General features: G+C 53.8%; 2 protein-coding genes across 3 annotated transcripts; one reads left to right on the top strand and one right to left on the bottom strand.

Moving 5' to 3' along the window:
- The first annotated feature begins 372 nt into the window (after positions 1-372).
- On the top strand, positions 373-16,564 carry TEAD2 (TEA domain transcription factor 2). Its single transcript, XM_012754431.3, has 13 exons — positions 373-536; positions 2,094-2,331; positions 2,666-2,730; positions 3,220-3,282; positions 4,508-4,519; positions 4,750-4,857; positions 4,960-5,018; positions 7,632-7,696; positions 9,538-9,680; positions 12,380-12,553; positions 14,156-14,323; positions 14,879-15,031; positions 15,795-16,564. Exons 2-13 carry the CDS (start codon positions 2,100-2,102, stop codon positions 15,906-15,908), a joined length of 1,356 nt encoding a protein of 451 aa, XP_012609885.2. The 5' UTR covers positions 373-536; positions 2,094-2,099; the 3' UTR covers positions 15,909-16,564.
- On the bottom strand, positions 16,554-21,483 carry CD37 (CD37 molecule). Of its 2 annotated transcripts, XM_020283275.2 has the most exons (8): positions 21,277-21,483; positions 21,084-21,156; positions 20,028-20,152; positions 19,851-19,925; positions 19,083-19,187; positions 18,170-18,388; positions 17,760-17,843; positions 16,554-16,930 (listed from the first exon to the last, which is right to left on the bottom strand). In XM_020283275.2, exons 1-8 carry the CDS (start codon positions 21,343-21,345, stop codon positions 16,853-16,855), a joined length of 828 nt encoding a protein of 275 aa, XP_020138864.1. In that variant the 5' UTR covers positions 21,346-21,483; the 3' UTR covers positions 16,554-16,852. The 2 variants fall into 2 exon arrangements, with proteins under 2 accessions (XP_020138864.1, XP_075849328.1); XM_075993213.1 differs by lacking the exon at positions 21,084-21,156.
- Positions 21,484-22,329: the final 846 nt, after the last annotated feature.

The following is a 22,329-nucleotide window of genomic DNA, read 5'->3' as shown; positions in this document are numbered from 1 at the left end:
TCGGACCCGAGTCCCGGCTCCCCCCTCAGACCCGAGTCCGGGCACCCGTCTCCCCCCTCAGACCCGAGTCCCGGCTCCCGTCTCCCCCTCAGACCCGAGTCCCGGCTCCCGTCTCCCCCCTCGGACCCGAGTCCCGGCTCCCGTCTCCCCCCTCAGACCCGAGTCCCGGCTCCCGTCTCCCCCCTCGGACCCGAGTCCCAGCTCCCGTCTCCTCTCTCGGACCCGAGTCCCGGCTCCCGTCTCCTCTCTCGGACCCGTCCCCTCAGCCTCTCCCCTCAGGCCCGGAGTCCCAACCCCAATCTCCTCCTCACCCAGGGACCCAGGCATCCGAACCCCGAGTTCCCACCCGCCCCCGATAGACTTCACCTCTCTCGAGGCAAGATCCTCCCCCAGCTGTCACGGCCGGGTCCCCTCTCCACCGTCCGCCGCCTGGGCCCGCCCCCTGCGGTCCCTCCCACTTTCCCAAACAAAGCTCCCGGCAACTTTGTCCCTGGCCGCGCCCCGCCCGCCGCGGCTCCCCAGCCCCAGGCCGGGAGGTAGGAAGGCGCCGGCGGGAGCCGGGGACCCGCTCTGGGGTGTGTGAGTTGGGTGGGAAGTTCCTCGCTATGAGGTGAGGTGTGTGTCGTGGGACCAGCTCGCCGCGCTCTTTCTGCCCGGCGCCCCGAGTTTGCGCTCGTGTCCGAGCCTCAGTGCGGAGCTGGAACTTTCGCCCGAGTCAGGGTGTTTGTGGGTGGGCCGCGTCTGTGCGTGTGGCGCGCGGGTCGGGCGAGGCTGAGGACCCCGGCGGGCTGTGGGGGCGTGCGAGCGTCTGGGGCAGTGTCAGCTGGGAGTGAGAGGGGCCCCGTGCGATCTGTGGGCTTCGGGTCCTCCTTATGGAGAAGGGAAGGCCTCCGAGGTAGCCGAGGGAGCGCTTTAGGGCTTTCTGGATCTTCAGTCTTGTCTCTTTAGGGGTATGGGGCTGGGGCGGGAAATTAGGGGACCTTTCTTACTCGGCTCCACCATCCCTTTGTCTGGCCACATGGGGGAGGGTTGGGCTGGGATTTTGGCCTACGGGGGTCCTGAGCGCCGCGGCGCCACCGGGCTCCGGCTGGGGTCTTTGTCTGCCAGGGTCTGAGAGAGGAGAGGCATGGGGACCCTGGACGCTGGGGTCCTGGGAAAGCTGTAGAAGACATGGAGCCTCCAGGGAGGCGGGATCTGACTGTGTTGGGAAAAGTTTTCCCTGTTCTTGGCCTCCGGAAAGTCACTGGGAACTTGAGTTGGCTCTGAGCCCACGGCGCAGGGGGAGGGGAGGAGAGGGGCGGGGAGGAGATGGGAGGGGAGGGGAGGGACCGGGGGCCCGAGGGGAGTCGCCCTGCTGGCCAGCCCCTCCCCTGATGGGGGTTATGGGAAGCTGGGGGAGGGGACGCCTGGGCCCTTTGTTCTGGCTCGCCTGATGGCTGGACGCCCCTGCCCCCCAGCTTGTGGTTCTGTGGGTCTTTCCTGGTCTCCTCCTCAGTTTCTGCCCTGAGTCTCTCCCCCTCTTTCTGGGTCTCTGTCCCCTTCTTTCTAGGTCTCTGTGGTCCTCTCTTTGGGTCTCTCTTTCTCTCTCTCCCGGCCTCTGTGCCCTTCTGTCCGAGTCCCTATCTCTCTTTCTGGGTCTCTATATCCTTGTCTCTCTGGTCTCTGTCCGGTTCTCTCTGGATCTTGGTTTCCTTCTTTCTAGATCTCCTGTCAGCCTTACTTGGGCTTGTCCCCTCTTCCTTCTTTTCTAGCAGCTGCTACTCACATCTTAGCACCTGTTCCTGGGTTGGGACTCGGATGGTTACACTCACACCCTCCTTCTCTGCAAACTAGCTCCTGACTTCCATCTTCTCCCAAACCAGGAACCCATACCCAAAGGTTTAGCCCTCATGGGCCCTAGGCATTGCTCTGGGTATTCACAACTCGTCAAGATCCAATTCTTTTACAAACTCAGAGAACACTCGCACCCTAAGCTTTTCCAGAAATCCAGCTCCTTTCTCCTCCAGAACCCAGCAGTCGGGACCCCTAGCCCTCAAGATTCAGGTTCCTCCAGGGGGGCTGGGGGAAGCTTGCTGAGCTCTGTGTTCCTCCAGGCCCAGATGGGGGAACCCCGGGTTGGGGCCCCCCTGGACGATGGCAGCGGCTGGACAGGCAGTGAGGAAGGCAGTGAGGAGGGTACCGGAGGCAGCGAGGGGGCTGGAGGAGATGGGGGCCCGGATGCAGAAGGTGTCTGGAGCCCAGACATTGAGCAGAGCTTCCAGGAGGCCCTGGCCATCTACCCACCCTGTGGCCGCCGGAAAATCATCCTGTCCGATGAAGGCAAGATGTATGGTGAGTCCACCTGTGTCTTTTGCCCTGGCCCCCACCGATTAATAATGATAATGATCAATACTTATGGAGCTCTAAGTAGGAGCTAGCATCACCATTTGCACAGATGAGGAAATTGAGGCACAGAAGGTTAAATGATTTGCTTAAGGTCACAGAGCTGGTACATGATCAAGATGGGTTAGGAACCCAAGCAGTCTGGCTCCCATATAGCCGAGGAGACCTGCAGGCCAGCTGCTACAGACCGTTGGGGACTATTGCTGCTCTCTTTTTTCCTAGTTTCCTGTCTGTTGGGAAGTTCTGCTGAAGGTCTAACTCTGTTCCATCTTTCAATCTTTAGGTCGGAATGAACTGATTGCCCGCTACATCAAGCTGAGAACAGGGAAGACCCGAACTCGCAAACAGGTCTCAGAACTGACTTGTAGGCTTCTGTCTGGGATGGGCCTGTCTTCTTAGGGGACATCCTCATATGGGCAGGTTCAGGTTCAAGGAGGATCTGGTTCATGTGCTTTTGTCTGTCGTCTTGGCATGGCTCTCAGTGTGCTCTAACTGTGCCTATTTTGGGATAGTTTTCCTAGCAGTTGTGTTTGAATGAGAGAGTCAGAGAGACCAAAAGAGCCAACGAGAAAGCACCAGGGAAGGGGACGGAGGCCTGGATTTGCTGGATCTGGGGAAAGTCAGTGGAGTTAGCAAGTTCCTGGAAAGAATAACCTTTGTGGACATGTCTGTGTTTGCATGCTCCAAACATGCAATGGCTAGCACCTTCTGTGTGTTTGTCATCTTTCATGTTCTAGCAGCTCAGTGGGGCACCTGGAGGAAGAAGGGAAGGGGTAGTGGCTGTAAGGGGTGGGTGGTGGCTGTGGCCTGAATCCACTTCTCTGTTGATCCCTCCAGGTCTCTAGTCACATCCAGGTTTTGACCCGAAGGAAATCAAGGGAAATCCAGTCCAAGCTGAAGGTAGGGACCAAGGCAGACATCCTGAGAGGGAAACAGAGACTTAGAGAGAGAGGAACAAAGACCTAGAGGCATAGTGGGACAGAGCCCAAAAGAGAAGGGGACAGAGACCCAGAGAGAGGAGAGCAGAGACCCTGGGAAAGGGGGACAGAAACTTACAGAGGGTGACAGAGACCCAGAGAGAGGGGGACAGAGACTTAGAGACAGAGGGTAACAGAGAGCCAGGGAGAGGGGGACAGAGCTCCAGAGAGAGGAGGGCAGAGACCTAGAGAGAGGGGGACAGAGAGCCAGAGAGAGGGTGACAGAGACCCAGGGTGGGGAACTTTTGTAGACAGGGCAGGGGGTACAGATATCCAAGATGGAGGATCAGTGGCCCAGCAAGAGAAGGTGGGTAGAGACCCTGGGTAGGGAGAGATTGCATAGAGGGAGGGATGAAGATTTAGCTTAGGACAGTACGAAGGATGGGCCATTACTTCTCTCCTTGGCTACTGTTGTCACCCCCTTCCTATCCCTCTTCTCCTTTTGTTCTTCCTGGCTGTCTCATTTCCTCTTCCCTCTTGTGCTATGAAGATCTCCTCTTTGTCCCTTCTGGTTTATCTTCCCATTTCCTGGCCCCATGTGCCCTGCCTGCTCTTTTTGTGTCCAGAAACCTTCATGTCCTGTGGGAGATTCTTATATCCATCTTCTTTTCTTTGTCCTTTGGATTTTCTGTTCCCTCTTGGCCTGACACCCTCATAGTCTACCCATCTGGGTGTGAGGGGATTTTTTTGTCTCTTCCTTTGAACTTGAGGATAATCACTTCCCCAGAAGCCTTCCCTTCCTTTCTCTCTAGGTCTAAAAACCTTCACTTCCTGTCTTTCGGGGCCCTCTCTGTTCCCTCTCTGTTCCATCTGGACTAGGAAACATTCACCTCCTGTTCCCTCTGGGTTTGAAATTCTCATTTCCTGTCGCTTGGGCATCTGGGAACCTCTACTCTGGCTTTTTCTTGACCTAGAAACCCTCATTACTGTCTTTTATCCTGGGCAGGGAAATCCCTTCTCCAGGGCTGGCCACTGTTACTTCCTACTCTACGCCCATCCCTTGCCTTTGCCCCCTGACCCCCATTGCTCAGCTCAGGGCCGTGGGACTGTGTGGGCTGGTAGGGCAGGGAGGTGTGGGAGTCTAGGCCTCACTTCCTAAGTCATGTTTTCTTTCCTCCTTTGGCACCCTCCCCCACCCCCACGGGCAGGCTCTGAATGTGGTAAGTCCCCCTGCTCATCCTCCCACCCACTCTCACGCCAGACAACCGTCCCATCCAGGAGGAGGGGCGGAGGGCTGTAGTGAGAGGGAGTTCAACCTTTCCCCAGCCCTGTACCTTGACTCCCCTGCTCTGCATCACCCCATCCTGGCCCCATGCCCACATTGTCCCACCCTTGTTGTGTTGACTGGGACTCCCTCATTATTAACAGGAACCTTCACCTTTTCCTCCAGGACCAGGTGTCCAAGGACAAGGCTTTCCAGACCATGGCTACCATGTCCTCGGCGCAGCTCATCTCTGCACCTTCCCTGCAGGCCAAACTGGGTCCTGCCGGTCCTCAGGTGGGTGGCCTGGTCTGGGATTATGGGGCTTGGGGCTGGAGGGATGGGGCTACAGTGGCCATCAGGGGACTGACCAACCGTCCTTCTTTGTCTCCTCTCCAGGCCTCTGAACTTTTCCAGTTTTGGTCAGGAGGCTCTGGACCTCCCTGGAATGTTCCAGAGTGAGTACTTCGTGTCCTGGCTCAGCACCTGACCCCCACTCTCACACACCTCTCCCCCCCTCCAGAGAACTTTCTCACTCCACTTTCTAGCTCCCATCTTCCTTTTGAACACAGATTCTAGAGCCACACTATCTGTATTTGAATCTGACCTCTGCCCTTTATCGGTTATGGGCCTTGAGTAGATGACTTCAATGCTCAGAGCCTCAGTTTCCTCATCTCTAAAATGGGGATAATAATAGTACTTCCCTCACAGTTTCTCTGTTGGAATAAATTAGTTTAACACATGTACGATTGTTAGGATAGGACCTGGCACATAATAAGTGCTCAGGACTAGGTGTGAGCTGGGATAGTGAGGAGGGGCCTGGGCAAAGGGAGTCAGGAGGGGGAGGGTTGGGGCTAGGGCTGTTGGCCTGGGAAGGAGGAAGGAGGCAAGGAGAGCATCCAGGGTTTGCTTAGAGTCAGTGGGACTGTCTGGAGGTGCACAGCCTGGAAAAGAAGTGGGTTTTAAGGTGAAATGAGCTCAGCATGGAACTCGATGAGTGGGAAGGGCCTACAGGATGTCCATGGGATAATGACCCTCCAGTGGGATTGTTCTGGCCCCAGAGGCTCATGGGAAAGGCAGTTGTAGGTCCAGAGACTCCATGGAGGATCAAGTGGAGCCCTAGAGGCTGATGGGAAGGCTTGTTTCCATCTCATTGAGGTGGTTCTTGGACCTGAGGGTAGAATAGGGGGTATTATCCTCTCTTAGGCTCAGAAGGAAGAAAATTGGTCCCAGAGGTACATGGGAGTGTCCTTTTCAGCTCTGAGAGAGCCCTGAGAGTGACAGGATGTGTTTTTAGTCTAGAGGAATAGGAATGGGCTCCAGAGGCTCATGGGAAGTGCCCTTTTCAGCCCAGAAAGGAGCTAGTGGATCCAGGCTGGGTGTCAATAAGGCAGTGGCCACAGGACAATGAACCAGGAGGGTTCAGGGTATTGCCAGAGGAAGAGTGAAGTGACAGGCTATGGGGTCTAGACTGGGTGAGAGGAAAGTTCACTGGGGAGCTGCAGCTGCATGGGGACACCGGAAAGCGTCAGAACAAGTCCCCAGGAGCTGAAGGAACTGCAGGTTTGCAGGGGAGGGGCCGAGCTGGAAGGAGGGGTGGTTCCACAGGCACTGCACTGGGGAGATGAATGTTGATTAAATCATCACATGCATAAACACACAACCAGAAAGCATGTGAAGTGCTGTGAAGAAACACAACAGGTTCTGGGGTGGAGGAGAAAGTTCTGGGGGTTTCTCTGAGAAGGTGACATTGAAGGCTGAATAGTACTTGGCCAGGTGAAGATTGGGGGTGGGAATGTTTTAGGCAGAGAAAACAGCTTGCAATAGCATGTGACAAGGCCCTGAGGTAGGAAAGTTTGGTGGGTTCCAGGAGATGAGAGAAGGCCAGTATTAAGCGATTGGTCAGTCAAAGATTTATTGAGTGCCTACTAAGTGCCTGGTACTGTGCCTTGTTTGGGGACACAGCAGTGAACAAGATAGGCAGAATCCCTGCCTTCATGTAGCTTTATGTATTTGTGGAGGCAACAAGACAGACAATAAACACGTAAACAAATAAGAATAAGAAGGGATAAATATGAGAAATAAAGCAGATTGTATGAGGTTTATTTTAGACAGGGGTCAGGAAAGGTCTCTCTGAGGAGGTGGCATTTGAACAATGGCTTTGATGACCAGAGATTGTGTCAATGAGTGGAATATTCCAGTTTAGATTTTAGAATTGGGATGATGAGGACTAAGGCAGAGCCCCTGGGAGTCAGAGTCTGAAGGTCCCTGCAGTTTGTTTTTCTGATACAGGTCTTTTGACCCTTGACCTCTTTCCTGACATCTGACCACCATGTCCTATCTCCCTAGGGGACCTTTGACTTCTATGTCTCCACACCACCATCTCCTGGGCTACCTTTGAACCTCTAGAGCTGTGTTTGGTACTGTACCCACTAGGCATATACAGCTATTTTAATTAAAATTAAAGAAAATTAAATAAAGTTTAAAATTCAGTTGCTCAGATATATCAGCCACACTAGTGCTCAGTAGTCACATGTGGCCAGTGGTTACTGCATTGAATGGTACAGACGTGGAACATTCCATCACACAGAAATTTCTATTAGACGGTGGTGCCTCCCCACTCCGACCTTTGGCCTGATGGCCCATCTCCTGACCCCTGGTCATTTTCTTCCCACCCTCTCGGCCTCTCAGCCTCTTCTTTCTTCAAATTCCCCATCTTCTTTGTCTTTTCCCTATAGCTCAAGACCTGGTTTCTCTTTTTTTGACATTATGTGAGAGATACCAAAATATCATCATCATGGGTGACTTCATGGTTAGGACTGACCTGGGTTCAAGTCCAGGCTCCATTGCACCCCAGTGGTGTGACTTTGGGCAGGTCTGTGCCTCAGTTTCCTCATTTGTAAAATAAGAAGAGCAGTAATTCCACCTACTCCATGGGCTGTGAGGCTTCAGTGACATTGTGCACGGAATGTCCTAGCATAGGGTCTGGCTTGTTGTGGCCTCTAATTAAATATTAACTGGTACAAGTAGCATCTTTCTATCTTGTTGACCCCTGGCTTTCTTTTTCTCAGCGTGAAGCCATTTTCACAGACACCATTTTCCTTGTCACTGACTCCCCCAGCCAATGACCTCCCAGGTAAGAGCCTGTCCTCCACCCTCCCTTGCCTCCCATCTCTCTCCTTGACCACAGCTGCCTTTCTTTCAACCTTCCATTAATCAGGGGACACATTCTTACTGAGGCAGTGTGTGTGTGTGTGTGTGCGCGTGTGCGTGCATGCGTGCGTGCGTGCATGTGTGTGTGTGTGTGTGTGTGTGTGTGTATGGACTGAAAAAGTGAGTGGCAGAATTTGTAATGGTTAACAGCAGGGTCTCTATAGCCAGACACACACTAATTTTGTGTTCTGTCACTTGGTAGCTTATGAGACATTGGGGAAGTGTATTAGCCAAGATTCTTGCAGTGTAAGAGCTAGAAGCCCAAATCAGGCTAGGTAAAGCAGAAAAAAAGAAAAGAAAAGAAAGGAAAAAGAAGGAACTTTTCTTTTTTGAGACAGAGTCTCACTCTGTTGCCCATGCTAGAGTGCCATGGCATCAGCCTAGCTCACAGCAACCTCAAACTCCTGGGCTCAAGCAATCCTTCTGCCTCAGTCTTCCGAGTAGCTGGGACTACAGGCATGTGCCATCATGCCTGGCTAATTTTTTCTATATATTTTTAGTTGGCCAATTAATTTCTTTGTATTTTTAGTAGAGATGGGGTCTTGCTCTTACTCAGGCTGGTTTTTTGTTTTTTTTTTTTAAGACAGAGTCTCACTATGTTGCCCAGGCTAGAGTGAGTGCTGTGGCGTCAGCCTAACTCACAGCGACCTCAATCTCCTGGGCTCAAGCAATCCTCCTGCCTCAGCCTCCCAAGTAGCTGGGACTACAGGCATGCGCCACCATGCCCGGCTAATTTTTTCTCTATATATTAGTTGGCCAATTAATTTCTTTCTATTTATAGTTAGAGACGGGTTCTCGCTCTTGCTCAGGTTAGTTTTGAACTCCTGAGCTCAAACGATCCAGCCACCTTGGTCTCCCAGAGTGCTAGGATTATAGGCGTGAGCCACCGTGCCTGGCCTACTCAGGCTGGTTTTGAACTCTCGACCTTGAGCGATCCTCCCGCCTCGGCCTCCCACAGTGCTAGGATTACAGGTGTTAGCCACTGTGCCTGGTCTGGAACAGTTTTTGATTTATCAGTTCAAGTAACTGATAGTTCAGAATGATGGCTTCAGGCATGGCTGGATCCATGGATGGTACTCAAGTGGTAGCATTAGGAGTTGCTTCGATCTGCTTTCCTCTGTGGTGGCTTCATTCCCAGGCAGGCTCAGCTCACCTGGCAGCAAAGATGGCTTCCAGATGTCCATGCTGTAGCCCTGAGAACTCACATCAGTGAAAGAGGGAGTCCCTAGCTCCCCCAGATTCCACAGATTTATCAATTAGGAATACTTTCGGCTGCAAGTAACAGAATGCCCAAATTAATAGTGCCTTACAAAGTAAAGGCTTTAAGGTAAATAATAAAGGCTTTAACTTTTTGTTAATTCCACATAAAAAAATTCTGGAGGTGGGCTGCTTCTGTGCTGGCTCTGTAGCTCAGCAGTATCAGGACTGGCATTTCTATAGTTCCCCTGACCTCTGTCTTACTGTCCTAAGTTGGCTGTTGTGACTCCAGGCATTATGTTCCGAGCAAGATTTGGACAGGGCAAAAGCTTTCTCCTCCCAAAGTTCTGTCTTTTTCATTCAGGAAGAAACTCCTTCCCAGAAGCCCCCCTCTAACGTCTCATTGGCCAGGACTGTGTCATATGGCCACCTCTAGCTGCAAGGGAGGCTGGGAAAGTGAGTATTTAGCTTTTTCAGCTTCTAAGTGGAGGCAGGCAAGAGAGAACAGTACCTGATATATTCAATAACTGTTAGCAATTTTTATTGTTCTTTCTTCTTTCTCTTTAGGGTACGAGCCCCCCCAAGCTCTCTCACCCCTGCCCCCACCTGCCCCATCACCACCAGCCTGGCAGGCTCGGGCCCTGGGTACTGCCCGGTTGCAGCTGGTGGAGTTCTCGGCCTTTGTGGAACCACCGGATGCGGTTGACTCTGTGAGTGAAATTTTGGGATGATCACTGAGGGATTTTTGGAATGTAGAGGGTGTCAGGGAGGGAGGGCATAGAGTAGTGGTTCTCAAACTTTAGAGTGTATCAGAATCATCTGGAGGCTTGTTAAAACAGAAATCACTGGGCCCCAATCTTCGAACTTCTGATTCACTATATGTGATGTGGGGCTTGAGAATTTGTGTTTCTGACAAGCTCCATGGTGATGTTGATGTGGCTGATTCAGGGGCCATATTTGGTGAACTGCTAGCATTAAGGAATTGGAGGGTCATGGGTTCATAGGTTGGGAAAGTCAGAGAAACTCTCCAGAACATCGTTCATTCATTTATGAAATATGTTTGGGTTTCTGCCATTTGCCAGGCTTTGTGATGTGTGTAGGAACTTGGGAAAGCAGATCTTATTTCTGGGCTTGAGCTTTTCCTGGGCTAGGATGGAGACAGATGCTGTACAAGTCAGGGTGGGTTGACTGTTAGAAAAAACAACTCCCAACTCTTAGAGATTGAACACCATAGAAGTTTCTCACTCATGTAACATTTCATCATGGGTATAGCAGGAGCCTTCCACACAGTGACTCAGGGATCCAGGCTCCTTCCATTTTGGCCTCTATCATTTTCTACAGCTTCAGAATTTGCTGGGGGATTCTCTGCATCTGGCCAGCAGTTGGAAGAAGAGAGAGAGTTAAGATTGTGCCGGAAGCTTTAAGGATCTGACTAGGATATCTCAAGTGACACGTCTGCTCACATCCCATTGGCCAGAACTTAGTCATGTGATCCCACCTAACTACAAATGAGCCTGGGAAATGTAGTTTAGCACTGTAAAGGAATGCGGTTTTGTGAACACATAGCTGTCACTGTATAAACACCAATTAAAACACTAATTTAAGGCTGGGCATGGTGGCTCACGCTTGTAATACTAGCACTTTGGGAGGCGGAGATGGGAGAATCACTTGAGCTCAGGAGTTTGAGACCAGCCTCGGCAAGAGTAAGACTCTGTCTCTACCAAAAATAGAAAAAATTAGCTGGGCTTGGTGGCACGTGCCTGTAGTCCCAGCTATTAAGGAGACTGAGGGTGAGGCTGAGGCTTGAGCCCAGGAGTTTGAGGTTGCAGTGAGCTATGATGATGCTACTGCACTGTAGTGGAGGCAACAGAGCAAGACTCTGTCTCAAAATACCCAAAACCAACCAAACAAAAAAACCTTTCCTCCCACTTGGAGTAAAAGGTAACATCCTTTCAGGTGCCCACAAGGCTCTGAGGCTGAGCCCTGTTCTTGCTCTTTCCTTACTTCTGCACTCTGACCCTCACTTGCTCTGCTCCAGTCACACTGGTCTCCTTGCTCTTCCTCTAACCTGCACAACCCACTCCTGCCTTTGCATCTGCTGTTCCTACTGCCTGGAATGTTTGCTTTCCCCACATCTCTATGACTCACTCTTTCCATTTGTTTAGTCCTTTGCTAGATTATCTTCTAAAATAGGCATTCCCCAAACACCTTAATGGAAAATACCAGGTGCCATAGCTTCCAACCCCCTTACTATACTTTACTATAGTTTTTTTTTTTAAAGCATACATCCGGCCTTGAAATTTATATTATCCATGGGCTGATTTTTAAATTTTCTCTCTTTGTCAGTAGACTGTGAACTCCATGAGGTCAGGGACTTTATCTTTTAGCCTTGGGACCCACCATAGTGCCTGCACATAGATCTCTTGATAGGTGTCTTTTGAATATCAGGGATAGGGGAAGCTGGGTTGGGGGAGCTCAAGTTTTTGTGAATATATAGTGGAGTAATTCTGTTTAGAGAGTTAATGAAGGCTTCCCTGAGATGACAATATTTGAGTTGGGCTTTGAGGGTTATATAGGAGTTTGCCATGTGTGGAATTGGATGTTCCAGGTATAGAGATGGGTAGAGCATGGAGTTTCAGGGAGACAAATAATAGAATATGGTGGGAGCTGGTGAGGCTGCAGATAGCTGGGCAGGTGCTAGTTTTGGAGGAGCTGGCATTGCTAAGTTGAGGGACCCAGACTTTCTCCTGAGGACAATGGGGAACCATGGAGAGGGTGGAGTAGAGAGATCTCATCTGATTGTGATCAAGAGAGGCTTCCAGGAAGAGGTAGATTTGGGCCTGGAAAGATAGAGGGAAGATTTGTATTGGAGGAGGAGATGGGGAGGGGTTTGGGGATATGGAAAAAGTCAAGACAAGGAGTCACGAGAGTGCAGACAGATAGGGAGTCTTGGATGTGGGCCATGTGGATTCCTATCTATCCATCCACTGAACATTGATGAGCTGTTCTATATAGTGCCAGGCTGACAGGGTGTGGGCTTTGTCCTGTGGTACTAGGGAGCCATGGGAGGACTATGAGCATGTGAGGGCCAGGGTCAGCTCTGGGGTGGTGTGAGGGATGAACTGGAGAGGTGAGAGGCTGCAGTGAGGGTTGGAGAGGCTGAGGCCTGAGGCTGAGGCAGTGGGAATGGAGATAAGGGGACGGGCAGAGATTGGGACCGAGGGACTGTGGGGAGGCAGGGGCAGAAAGGAGTGAGGACAGCGTCTGTGGTCAGGCCTAGTGTTGGGTGGACAATGTGGAATGGCCAACTGGAGCTGTGGGGTTGGCAATGGTGTGAGCTGGGCTTGGGCGGTGAGGGTCGGAGGTCCAGCCCACCTCCCACTTTTCACCCACGGCTGACCCTCCTCAGTACCAGAGGCACCTGTTCGTACACATCAGCCAGCACTGCCCCAGCCCCGGAGCACCCCCGCTGGAGAGTGTGGACGTCCGGCAGATCTACGACAAATTCCCGGAGAAAAAGGGTGGTCTGCGAGAGCTGTATGATCGTGGGCCGCCACACGCCTTTTTCCTGGTCAAGTTCTGGGTAAGTTCCAGCAGCAAAAGCGAAAGTAAAAGTGCACGTAAATCATGTGCCGACCCAGCTAAGGCCTCTGGCTCTAGCGGGGATGGACCCTGGCGTCAGCCTGGCCCTTACTAGTCAGTCCTCATGGCTTGGAGTATCAACCCCCTTTGCTGGCCCCCAGGGAGGGACGGAGGGACTTGGGCCTTCCTGTATCCCACTGGACTTTGCCACACTCGGTCATGTGACTAATATGGCCCTGGGCTTTAGTTTGTCATGTTTCAGGCTGTCCCATTCCTCACCTGACCACACTAAGCCTTGTTGCTCTCCCCTTAGCCAATGGAGTCATGGATGGTTCTGGTCTCTAAAGAGGGGACTGGGGCTTTGCTAGTGGGTTCCACCAGAACCTGTTGCTAGGGAATGTCTGGCTTTGTGCAAGTGATTGAAGGAGCTAGGGAGTGGCTTTGTAAGGTATTGTATCTATTTAACAATCATGTATTAAGTGCTTCCCATATACAGGCCCGAAACCAGGTGCTATGTATATAATCGTGACTAAGAGGGATCATCTTGGGTCTTTCTTAGGCCTATTTGGTTTGATGGCCAGTACAATGACTGTCACTGTAGGGGCTCAATAAACATTGAGGGGGTGTTTACTCTTGAGTAGCCAATGCAGTGGAGGGATGTAGTCTTTGAGAAGAAAGCCTACTGAGGGTTGGAATTTTGCTGGTCTTACTGGACGTGCAAAAAGCTTTATAAAGCTTTCTGGTGTGTGAAGTGGAGGCCCGAGACTGCTCCAGGGGTGTGCTGCTGAGGTCTCTGGCATTGTCAGGGCTTAAACAGGCCTCATTTGGTCCCAGATCTGGAGAGCCACCCTGTTGGGCAGCCCAGCTTCTGAAGGGGTTCAGGGGCATGACTGGTAAGGCTTTTAGTTTTGCCTGGCTTCACAAGGCCTTGTTGCCAGAGTGATGGATGGAGTCGGGCCTCTGAGGACAGTGACCTGGCAAAGTGTTAGCAACTAAAGTTAGGAAGATGAAGAGGTGTGCCTCTCAAGGAAGTGTCTCAGACCAAAGGTGTGATGGTGAGGTCTTAGGGTTCATTAGGCCCCATCTTACCTAATGACACTTGGCCAACTCTCTACACACTTGGCCACTGGGTTTATGGAGGGCGTCTGACCTCTGAGAATTGGCCAAAAGGGCTAGAGAAAGTGTTCTGGAGAGGAGTGAGGCCTCCTCAGTCCCTGTGAGGCCCCCTTGCTTAGCCACTTGCCTTAGCAACCAGGGTTGTGAAGGGCCTGGGGGAGGGCACCCAGCTTTAACCAGTTGCTAAAGAGTAACTACCTCCTTAGTAAGCAGGCTCTTGGAAGGGGCTGAACTCTTGAGTTGGGAGCTTCAAGAGAAAAAAGGTGAATTCCAGGGCTCCTTTGGTTAATGGGAGAGAGGGTCAAGACCGTTTTGGGGACCCAGACTTCTCTAACAATGATGGAGGATGGATGTTCATGGAGAGCTTTGCAAACTGAGGAAGGGAGGTGGGCAACTGCAGGCTCAATGGGGGAACCAGCTTTGGGGCAGAGTCCCCACTATTTTAAGGGGGTCCCCTCCAACTCATCCATGGCTTCCCATTTCTCAGGCGGACCTGAACTGGGGCCCAAGCGGTGAAGAGGCAGGGGCTGGTGGTGGCAGCAGCAGCAGTGGCTTCTACGGAGTGAGCAGCCAGTATGAGAGTCTGGAGCACATGACCCTCACCTGTTCCTCCAAGGTCTGCTCCTTTGGCAAGCAGGTGGTGGAGAAGGTGGAGGTGAGGCTGGAGGGTGGAGCTCTGGGCGGGTGAGTGCCCAGCCACTTGCCACTCTAGGGGTGCAGAATGGGCCAGGAGCCATGATTGGCTCAGGCATTTGGGGGTGTGCATGGTGGTGGGGGGTGTCCCAGCCTCTTTGAGGGTTTAATGCATAAGTTTGGAGCTAATATGGAGTTCAAAAGTCACAGGTAGGGATCACTTTTAGGGCTGAAAGGTAATGTGTGGTAGAGAGATTTAAAGTCACTACAATTCAAAAGGGGTCTTTGGAGGGTTTGGAGGGTATCTGAGGACTTGAAGGTCAGAGGTGTTCAGAGGTCTTTGAGCATTCAAAGCATCACTTTGTGGGGTTTGTGGGGTTCCTGGTTTGTAGGCTCAAAAATGCTGAGTTGGATACCCAAGGGTTCAGGGCTCCGTCTCTGCTCACTGTGGGTGGGATGATGGAGAGAAGATGGCAGTGGGAGTGAGTATGGCATCAGAGAAGCACAGGTGGAGTTCCTGTGGTGACACATGTGTTTCTCAGCCACTGCCCTCCCCACTCCCTGCCACCTGATTTAGACGGAGCGGGCCCAGCTGGAGGACGGGAGATTCGTGTACCGCCTACTGCGCTCGCCCATGTGCGAGTACCTGGTGAATTTCTTGCACAAGTTGCGGCAGCTGCCTGAGCGATACATGATGAACAGCGTCCTTGAGAACTTCACCATCCTCCAGGTGACATGCTGCAGCTGGACCACACAGGGGCCCTGATGTGAAGGGGAGTGCCCACAACAGAACTTTACTCTAGGGGGACAGATACAGGGGGACCTCCCCCCATGTTGGACCCTCAGCCCAGGAGACCCACTTACCTTTGGAACTGACACAGCAGGGACTCTGAAGTGAGTCCTCAGCTGAGGGTCTTTTAACTGGAAACTGATGCAGTGGGGACTCCACAGTTGACCCTTAGCTTAGGGGACCGCTTCACCCAGGGAACTCAAATGGTAGGGACTTCACATCACACTCACATAAGGGGATTGATCCCTCCTTCACTGGGGAAGCTGGCATGGAGGTCACCTTGGCAGATCCTCAGCTAACCTTAGCTTAGGGAGTATGATGTGGTAGAAGCCTCTTTAACTTTGGGAAATGTGCTGAGGTAGAGACCCCTTGGCTGGGGGACCTGAAGTGATGGCATCCCCTTTACCTGTGACATGGTGGGGGACCCCTTTTACCTGGGGAATGTGATGTCGGGGGAACCCCATTAACTCTGAGACATGACACACCATCTGATGTGAGGCCCCTCAGCTTAGGGGTAACTCCTATTGCCCAGGGAACCTGATAGTTGGGTGTCCCTTTTACTCAGGGAATATGACATGGTGGGGACTTGTTTTGTGGGGTGGAAAAGAGGTCTGCTGGGTGCCCCATGATAGCTTGGAGAGGGCACAGTGGTCCTTGCCCTCCCTTCGAAGCATAAAGCCCCTTCTCCTGGCCTCCCTGGCAGGTGGTGACAAACAGAGACACCCAGGAATTGCTGCTGTGCACCGCCTATGTCTTCGAGGTCTCCACCAGTGAGCGTGGAGCCCAGCACCACATATACCGCCTGGTCAGGGACTGAAGGGGTACCCCCAAACTGGCTTGCCCCCGGAACACTCTCCTCCCAGGAAGGACCCTCCAGCTCTCCTCATGCTACTTATTTAGGGAAGAGGCTGTGATTTAAAGGGGCTGACCTCAGAGGCCTAAGCAATAGGGGACCCCAAAACTTGGTTGGTGAGCTGAACAGGCTGGGACTGAGGAAAGAACAGACTCTGATAGTGGGCCCTCACAGGGGGTGTCTGAAAGGACAGATCACTCCGGAGCATCAGGGATTGAGGACAGGAGTGAGACAACTTCCAGGTACACTTCTCAGCCTCTGACAAGGCCCCCTCCCCGCCTTCTGGATGTTTCTGAGGGCCTTAGTTACACAGTGGCTTGTCTCCCTTCCTGTTTTCCAGCTGCCTCTCCCCCTAAATTTCTGCCTCTCCCTACCATCCCTTGTATCACAAAGATTAACCCTTTTGTGTAGGAGCAGAGCCAGGTGGGCCCTGGAAATATTTTTAATATAATGAGATATTTATAAGGGTTATGACTTTATCTCAGCTGCACAAGCAATGGGGTGAGGCTTTGTAATCTCATCCCCCTCCTCAGTGAGCCATGAGCTAGACTGTTTCCTTCCCCCAACCCCGAAGTGTGTTGGTTTGTGTTCTGACAGAGGATAAAGCTATTTTACCAAAATGCACAGTATTTATTTGAGGTTTGGATGAAAAATAATCTTGTGGGAGGTGGTAGGCCAACAGATGAGGCAAAGAAATGAAGTATGTTTGGGGCAGGAAGCTGGTGGACGGAAGCCCCAGGTCCCATGGGAGAGGTGACAGCAGCAGCCAGGCAGGCAGACACCTGGGTCCCCAGGGGAATGAGGTGGAGGGCTCAATGACTGGGGCGAACTGAGGATCAAACAAATATTTACAGGTGGCACGGAAGTGCACTTGAAGGGATCCAGGCGGGGCTTGGGAAGGATGGGGCCTAGCGGTATCGAGCCAGCTGTTTGTAGACGTGGTCCAGGTTTCTGCACAGGAATATCGACAGCGTCATGAAGCCGAGCTACAGAGAAAGGAGACGCAGAGACTTTTAGTGGGTGTTGGCGACAGTGTGTTTGATGAGCCTCCCCCGCAACCAGGGAGAAAAGTCAGGGGTAGGACCCAGAATTGGATCAAGGGGGCTAGAGAAGGGAGAGGTAGAAATGAGCAAGGCTAGAGGGAGAACTACAGTAGGTGGGGAGGCAGGGTCGGATTAGCGTCTGAGAAGGAGTAGGGTCGGAAGCAAGCCCAAGGTTCTTTATTCTGGAGGCTCATCTGCATCTCCCTCCCCCTCGGCCTCAGCCTCTGCTTCTGCACTCCCCATCTCGGGCTGCTCCTCGTCTTGATCCCACAGCGGCCAGGGCCCCAGGGCCATGGGCAGCTTGCCCTGTGGGCCCTTGTCCCCCCAGTTGGGGCAGGCATCCGCCATGCCCCAGCCACCCCGTGCACTGCCGCTACGCCCGCTGCTGCTGAGCACGCCACAGCGCCCGCTGCCGCCGTCAGCGATCAAGTTGGGCCCGGGGTTGGAACGGTCGGCGCCCGCCACTGGCGGCTCCGGCTCCAGGCGGAGCGCCCAGCGCTGTAGCTGCAGGCTCAGCACCATGACACTCACCTGCGAGGAAACGGGAGGGCTATTGTAGCCAATAGCAGGAGGCTCTCACTGCGTACGGCCAATCAGGGCTCGCAGAAGCTAGGTCTCCGCCCCCTCGTCCAAGGGGGCGGCGGGAGTGCCAGGATCCGCTACAGCGCAGTCGCGCAGGCGTCTTAGACAGACAACCCGAGGACGCGCAATCAAGGGCGGAACCATCTAGGGATTATAGGGCCAATGGCAAGTGGGGGCGGGTCCAGATCACCTCAAGTAGACCGACGCCCAGACAGATGCCCACTATGGAAATGAGGTTGTTGTGCAGCCACTTCTGGAGGTTCTGCGCGCAGCCCTGGGGGTGTACAAGTAGAGTTCTTTCTGGGATTCTCTTGCAAGCCCAGGCCCAGCCCCCGCCTGACTTCCAGGCACCGACCTGCTCCCCTAGTTATCAGGGTTCACTAGTTTCCTTAATTCCTTAACCCCTCCGCCTCACCTCTTCCAAGCCCAGCCTTTTCTTTATGCCCCGCCCTCCCCACAGTCCCCCGCCCCTCGCAGAGGGCTCCGCCCCTCCCGTTGCACCGTTCCCTTCCTTGCAGCCACACCCTCCCCACAGACCCCGCCCATCGGTGGCGGCCCCGCCTCCTTAGGCCCCGCCCCGCGTTGGCAGCCCCGCCCCACCTCTCGGTAGATGAAGCTTTCTGCCGGGACCGTGCAGAGATCTGTGTTGTGTCGGGGCCGCACTGACGGTCCGAGCCGGCTGAACTGGGGGACTGTGGAGTCGTTTGTCGCTGACAAGTTGTAACAGGAGCAGGGCACGCGGTGCACCTCTGACTCGTTGCCTCTCAGGATGAGCACCGGGAACCAGTCCTGCGGGGAGTGCCAGCCGCAGCAGCGCAGCTGGGAGGGGAATACGAATCAGAGGGACGGGGACCGGAGAGATACGAGATGATGCTGGGGATCAGGGGACTGGGTGGTGGGTATAGGTCATGTCGGCGAGCAAGGGGCTAAGTGGTGGGTGCAGGGTGGGGGCAGTGGGCTGCGCTGGGGATGCGAAGGGGCCAGGGGACATGACTGGAACATGGAGCTGGGAGAGACGTGAGTCGCGGGGTGACCTGTGGCTGGGGAAGGAGCTGCGGCATCGCGCTGCGGAGCGGAGATTGGGTGGGCGGTGCAGTTCAGCCTCAGGGGACAGGTGAGTGGAAGTGAGAGGTGACGTGAGTGTCCAGGGAATGAAATCTCATCGGAGGCGGGATCCGGTGGGAGCCAGAGTCACCACAGAGTAGGAAGCTGGGTCACGTTAAGGTCTTGGGTGCAGGGACTTGGCCATTTGGGGCGGGGCGGAAGTCTCCTCGAGGCAGAGGGTGGAGCTACACCAGGGTTTAGGTACTGGGATGGACCACGTTGGGGCCTGTTGTGTTATTTTGGGGCGGGGCTGCGTCAGGTGTGGCGGGGGTGGGGTACTTTAGGGTCCTGGATCTTGGGACTGGGGCCACGTCCGAGCGGAGTCTCCGTGAAGCACTAGATGGAGCCACATCGGAGTCCGGGATCTAGAGGAGGGGTACGCGTCAGGGTGGAGTGGGAGCCCACTCACCTGGAACTGCACGTAGTCCCAGCTCTCCTCAGCCTCTGTCTCTTCCGGGTTGGCGTGATAGTTTTGGATTGTCTTCTTCACGATGTCCTGCACGCTTCGCTCCAGCTGTGAGGCCCAGTGTGAGGCAGGGCCGCATCTGCCCAGCCTCTTGCCCCAGACTCCCTCAGGCTGTCTCAACCCCAAGGGGTCCCTGAGTATCTTTGCGCCAGTCTCAGTTCCTCCCCGAATGTCTAGCTAGGTCTCTGTTCCTCAGGTTTGTCTTTCTGTTTCTCCCACTATGTCCAGGTTTCATTAGGTCTCTATCTCTTCTTCAGGAGCTTTTGTTCTCTGCCTGTTCCCCTCCCCCGCCCTTTCTTTTTTTAGACACAGCCTCATTGTGTCTCCCGGAATAAAGTGCCATGGCCTCAGCCTACTCACTGCAACCTAAAACTCTTGGGCTTAAGTGATCCTTCTGCCTCAGCCTCCTGAGTAGCTGGGACTACAGGAGTGTGCCACCACACCTGGCTAATTTTTTTTTTCCCCCTATTTTTAGCAGAGAAGGATCTTGCTCTTTCTCAGGCTGGTCTCAGACTCCAGAACTCAAACAAGCATCCCACCTGGGCCTCCCAGAGTGCTAGGATTACAGGCCTGAGCCACTGTGCCCAGCCTGTTATTTCTCTTCATCTGTGGCAGCCCCTGTCTGCCTGTGTTCCCAGTCTCTCTCCACCCCTCCCAAACTACTCCCCACCCAGTGCCAAGGTGGGGTGGTGGCAGTGACAGCAAGCTCACCCGGACCCGCTGAGTGGAGATGAGGATTCCCAGGGTGATCTGTGTGGCAAACAGCAGCAGCAGCATCCCAAAATACTGGGGGCAGAGTGGAGAGGTCAGGCTTAGCCCCCTCCCTAGGCCACTTTTGAAGGGGAGATTAGGAGTGGTCGTAGGGATGGAGGGAGCTGGAGGACTCACCAGAGCCAGAAGGCAGCGGAGTTCCTTGAGGGCCCCCACACAACCCAGGAGGGCGAGGCCCATGGTGAGGATTCCCGAAAGGGCCAGGATTTTGGACCAAATCTGCAGAGGCATGAAGGACAAACCTGGGAAAGGTGAGAGGCAGTGATGATGAGCCTGGGGCACACAGTTCCAAGCAGCCCCATCTCCCACCCAGGCAGCCACCCAAGTGGAGAGCAGTATTCTGGGGGTCCTCTCTCTGGGCTCCTGGTGCCCCTGTCTCTGGGTTTCTGCCTCTCTCTGGGACACTCCCTGCCCCACTGTGAGTCTCCATCTCTTTTTGGGGCTTTCTCCTTCTCATTCTGGATCTGTTCCCTCCTCCTTGGATCTCTATCCCTCTTTTTTGCTCACTCTCTCCTTCCTTCTTCAGCTCCTCCTCATCCCCAGTAGTGTGAACCCCACCACTTGTCCTGTGACATTGGCTCAGTCACTTAAACCCTCTGAGGCCTAGCGGACAATGATATTTATTTCTCAGGGTTATCTTGAAGGACACATAGGAACATGCATTCAAGTCAGTCCTCAACACAGGGCAAACGCTTATTCAATATGAGCTACTAGGATTTGGACGATTATTTTTCTGCTGTTATTCTGCTGGATTATTAATCTGCAGAATATAATCAGCAGAACATAATCTGCTGGATTATTTTTCTGCTGTTATTCATATTATTTCTGCTCTTCTACTTCCTTGCTGCACAACATCCAGCAGGGGACTTCCCCTCTCAACTTCAAGCAAAAGGAAGGTTTGTGGGAGGGTTTGTGTGATGAGCAGCAGCAGCAGATGTGACACATAGGAAATGGTTGAGAAATGGCTCTCGTCACTATTATTATTGATATGCACAACCCCGTTTGCCAGGGAGAAAACACAGGCTCTAAGAGGAGAGGTGCAGCAACAGTGAGCAGGGGACGGGAGCCTGTGGCCTGCCTAGCCAGTCGGGCACTGCGGGCCTCCCTCGGACAAGGGAGACTCCAGGAAGTCACCTGGGGGGAGGCCCTCCCGACTGTCCCAGCCCCCCTCACCCACAAAGGACACGAAGCTGGTCTTGTCGATGAGTATCCAGATGCCGAAGCAGAAGATGAGGCTGCCTAGGACCTGGAGGGTGGAGATAGAATATGGAGGGGATGGGGGAGGGGGCAAAGCGGGTATGTGAGTGAGGTTGGGGGGCAGCGGCAGGGCCTGGGGCCGGGCTGGGTTAGCTAGGAGGCAACTCACGAAAAAGAAGAGGTTGAAAACGAAGAGGAAGTACTTGATGAGACTGAGGCAGCTCTCCTGGGCCGACATCTTCACCTAGAAGGGGGAGTGATCAGCTTGAGGGACCGGACAGGTGTTGGCAGCAGGGGAGACAGGCAGAAAGAGGCCCAGCGCACAGGAGGCTGAGAGAGAGGGAGAAAGGAAGAACACAGAGAAAGAGGAAGTTCCAGGGGTGGGGCTCCACCCCCTGCCTCTTCAGCCGAGGTGACTCTCCTCTCTGTCTCTGTCTCTGTCCCTGTCTCCCTCACTTGTCCTGCTGGGCATACACCCCGGTACCTGAGGGTCCTTGGAATTGGTGGGCACCAAGGACACGTGGGGCAGTTCCTCCCACGTCTTCATGGCTCAGGCCATGGGATCCAAAGGGACTCTTGATCTATTCATATCCACCGCTGGGCACTAGGAGCCCAGGTCTGGCCCCGGACAGCCGCCGACCTCACAGACACTCTGACCTCACGGCCTGCTGAGCTCTGCCATGTCTGCAACCAGCTCTGTTCCTCCTTCCCTGCCCTGGGGTTCTTGTTCCCCCTGTCTGGGTCTTTGGGTCTTTTTCTCCCCTTCTTCTCTGTCCCCTTCTTTCAGAATCTCTTTCTCTGGATCTCTTTCCTTGCCCTCCGGATTTCTGTCCTCCTGCCCCCTGAGTCTCTATCCTCCCTCTGTCTGGATTTCTGGCCCTTTCTCTCTGGGTTCCTGTCCTTCTTTTACTCTCTGCCCCTCCCCCCCTTGTCTTTGCCTCTGTCTCTGCATCCTGTTGTAGACCAGGGTGCTCCCACGTGCTGAGGGGCAGGGGCTGGGCACGTGGGGAAGTGAAAGTGCTGCAGACCTGAGGTAGGAATGTCCCCAGGAGTGGGGAGAGCAGCTGAGCGGTGCCAACAAACCCAGCGGAAGCTGGGCCTTGCGCGGCACTTCCTGCCTCTGCAGTGGGGCCTGAGGAGAGAAGGCCCCAGAGAACCAGGAGGAGCATGGAAGCTTGGCGGGCAGATCTGAGCTTGCAGCGCCTGCTTGTTGGTGCACACC

The sequence above is a fragment of the Microcebus murinus genome, chromosome 16, assembly GCF_040939455.1.
Source record: "Microcebus murinus isolate Inina chromosome 16, M.murinus_Inina_mat1.0, whole genome shotgun sequence".
Classification (NCBI taxonomy): Eukaryota; Metazoa; Chordata; class Mammalia; order Primates; family Cheirogaleidae; genus Microcebus; species Microcebus murinus.
The sequence above is the reverse complement of the archived record's forward strand: the minus strand, read 5'-3'. Positions and strand labels throughout refer to the sequence as shown.

Bases quoted from the DNA above. Each gene is read 5' to 3' on its own strand.
- TEAD2 (XM_012754431.3), top strand. From the start codon at position 2,100: ATGGGGGAACCCCGGGTTGGGGCCCCCCTGGACGATGGCAGCGGCTGG. The intron at 5,019-7,631 runs GTGAGTACTTCG...TCTTTTTCTCAG, and splicing joins CCTCCCTGGAATGTTCCAGA to CGTGAAGCCATTTTCACAGA. The intron at 12,554-14,155 runs GTAAGTTCCAGC...CCCATTTCTCAG, and splicing joins TTTTCCTGGTCAAGTTCTGG to GCGGACCTGAACTGGGGCCC.
- CD37 (XM_020283275.2), bottom strand. From the start codon at position 21,345: ATGTCGGCCCAGGAGAGCTGCCTCAGTCTCATCAAGTACTTCCTCTTC. The intron at 20,153-21,083 runs GTGAGGGGGGCT...CACCTTTCCCAG, and splicing joins CAGCTTCGTGTCCTTTGTGG to GTTTGTCCTTCATGCCTCTG. The intron at 19,188-19,850 runs GTGAGCTTGCTG...TGGGCCTCACAG, and splicing joins TCTCCACTCAGCGGGTCCGG to CTGGAGCGAAGCGTGCAGGA.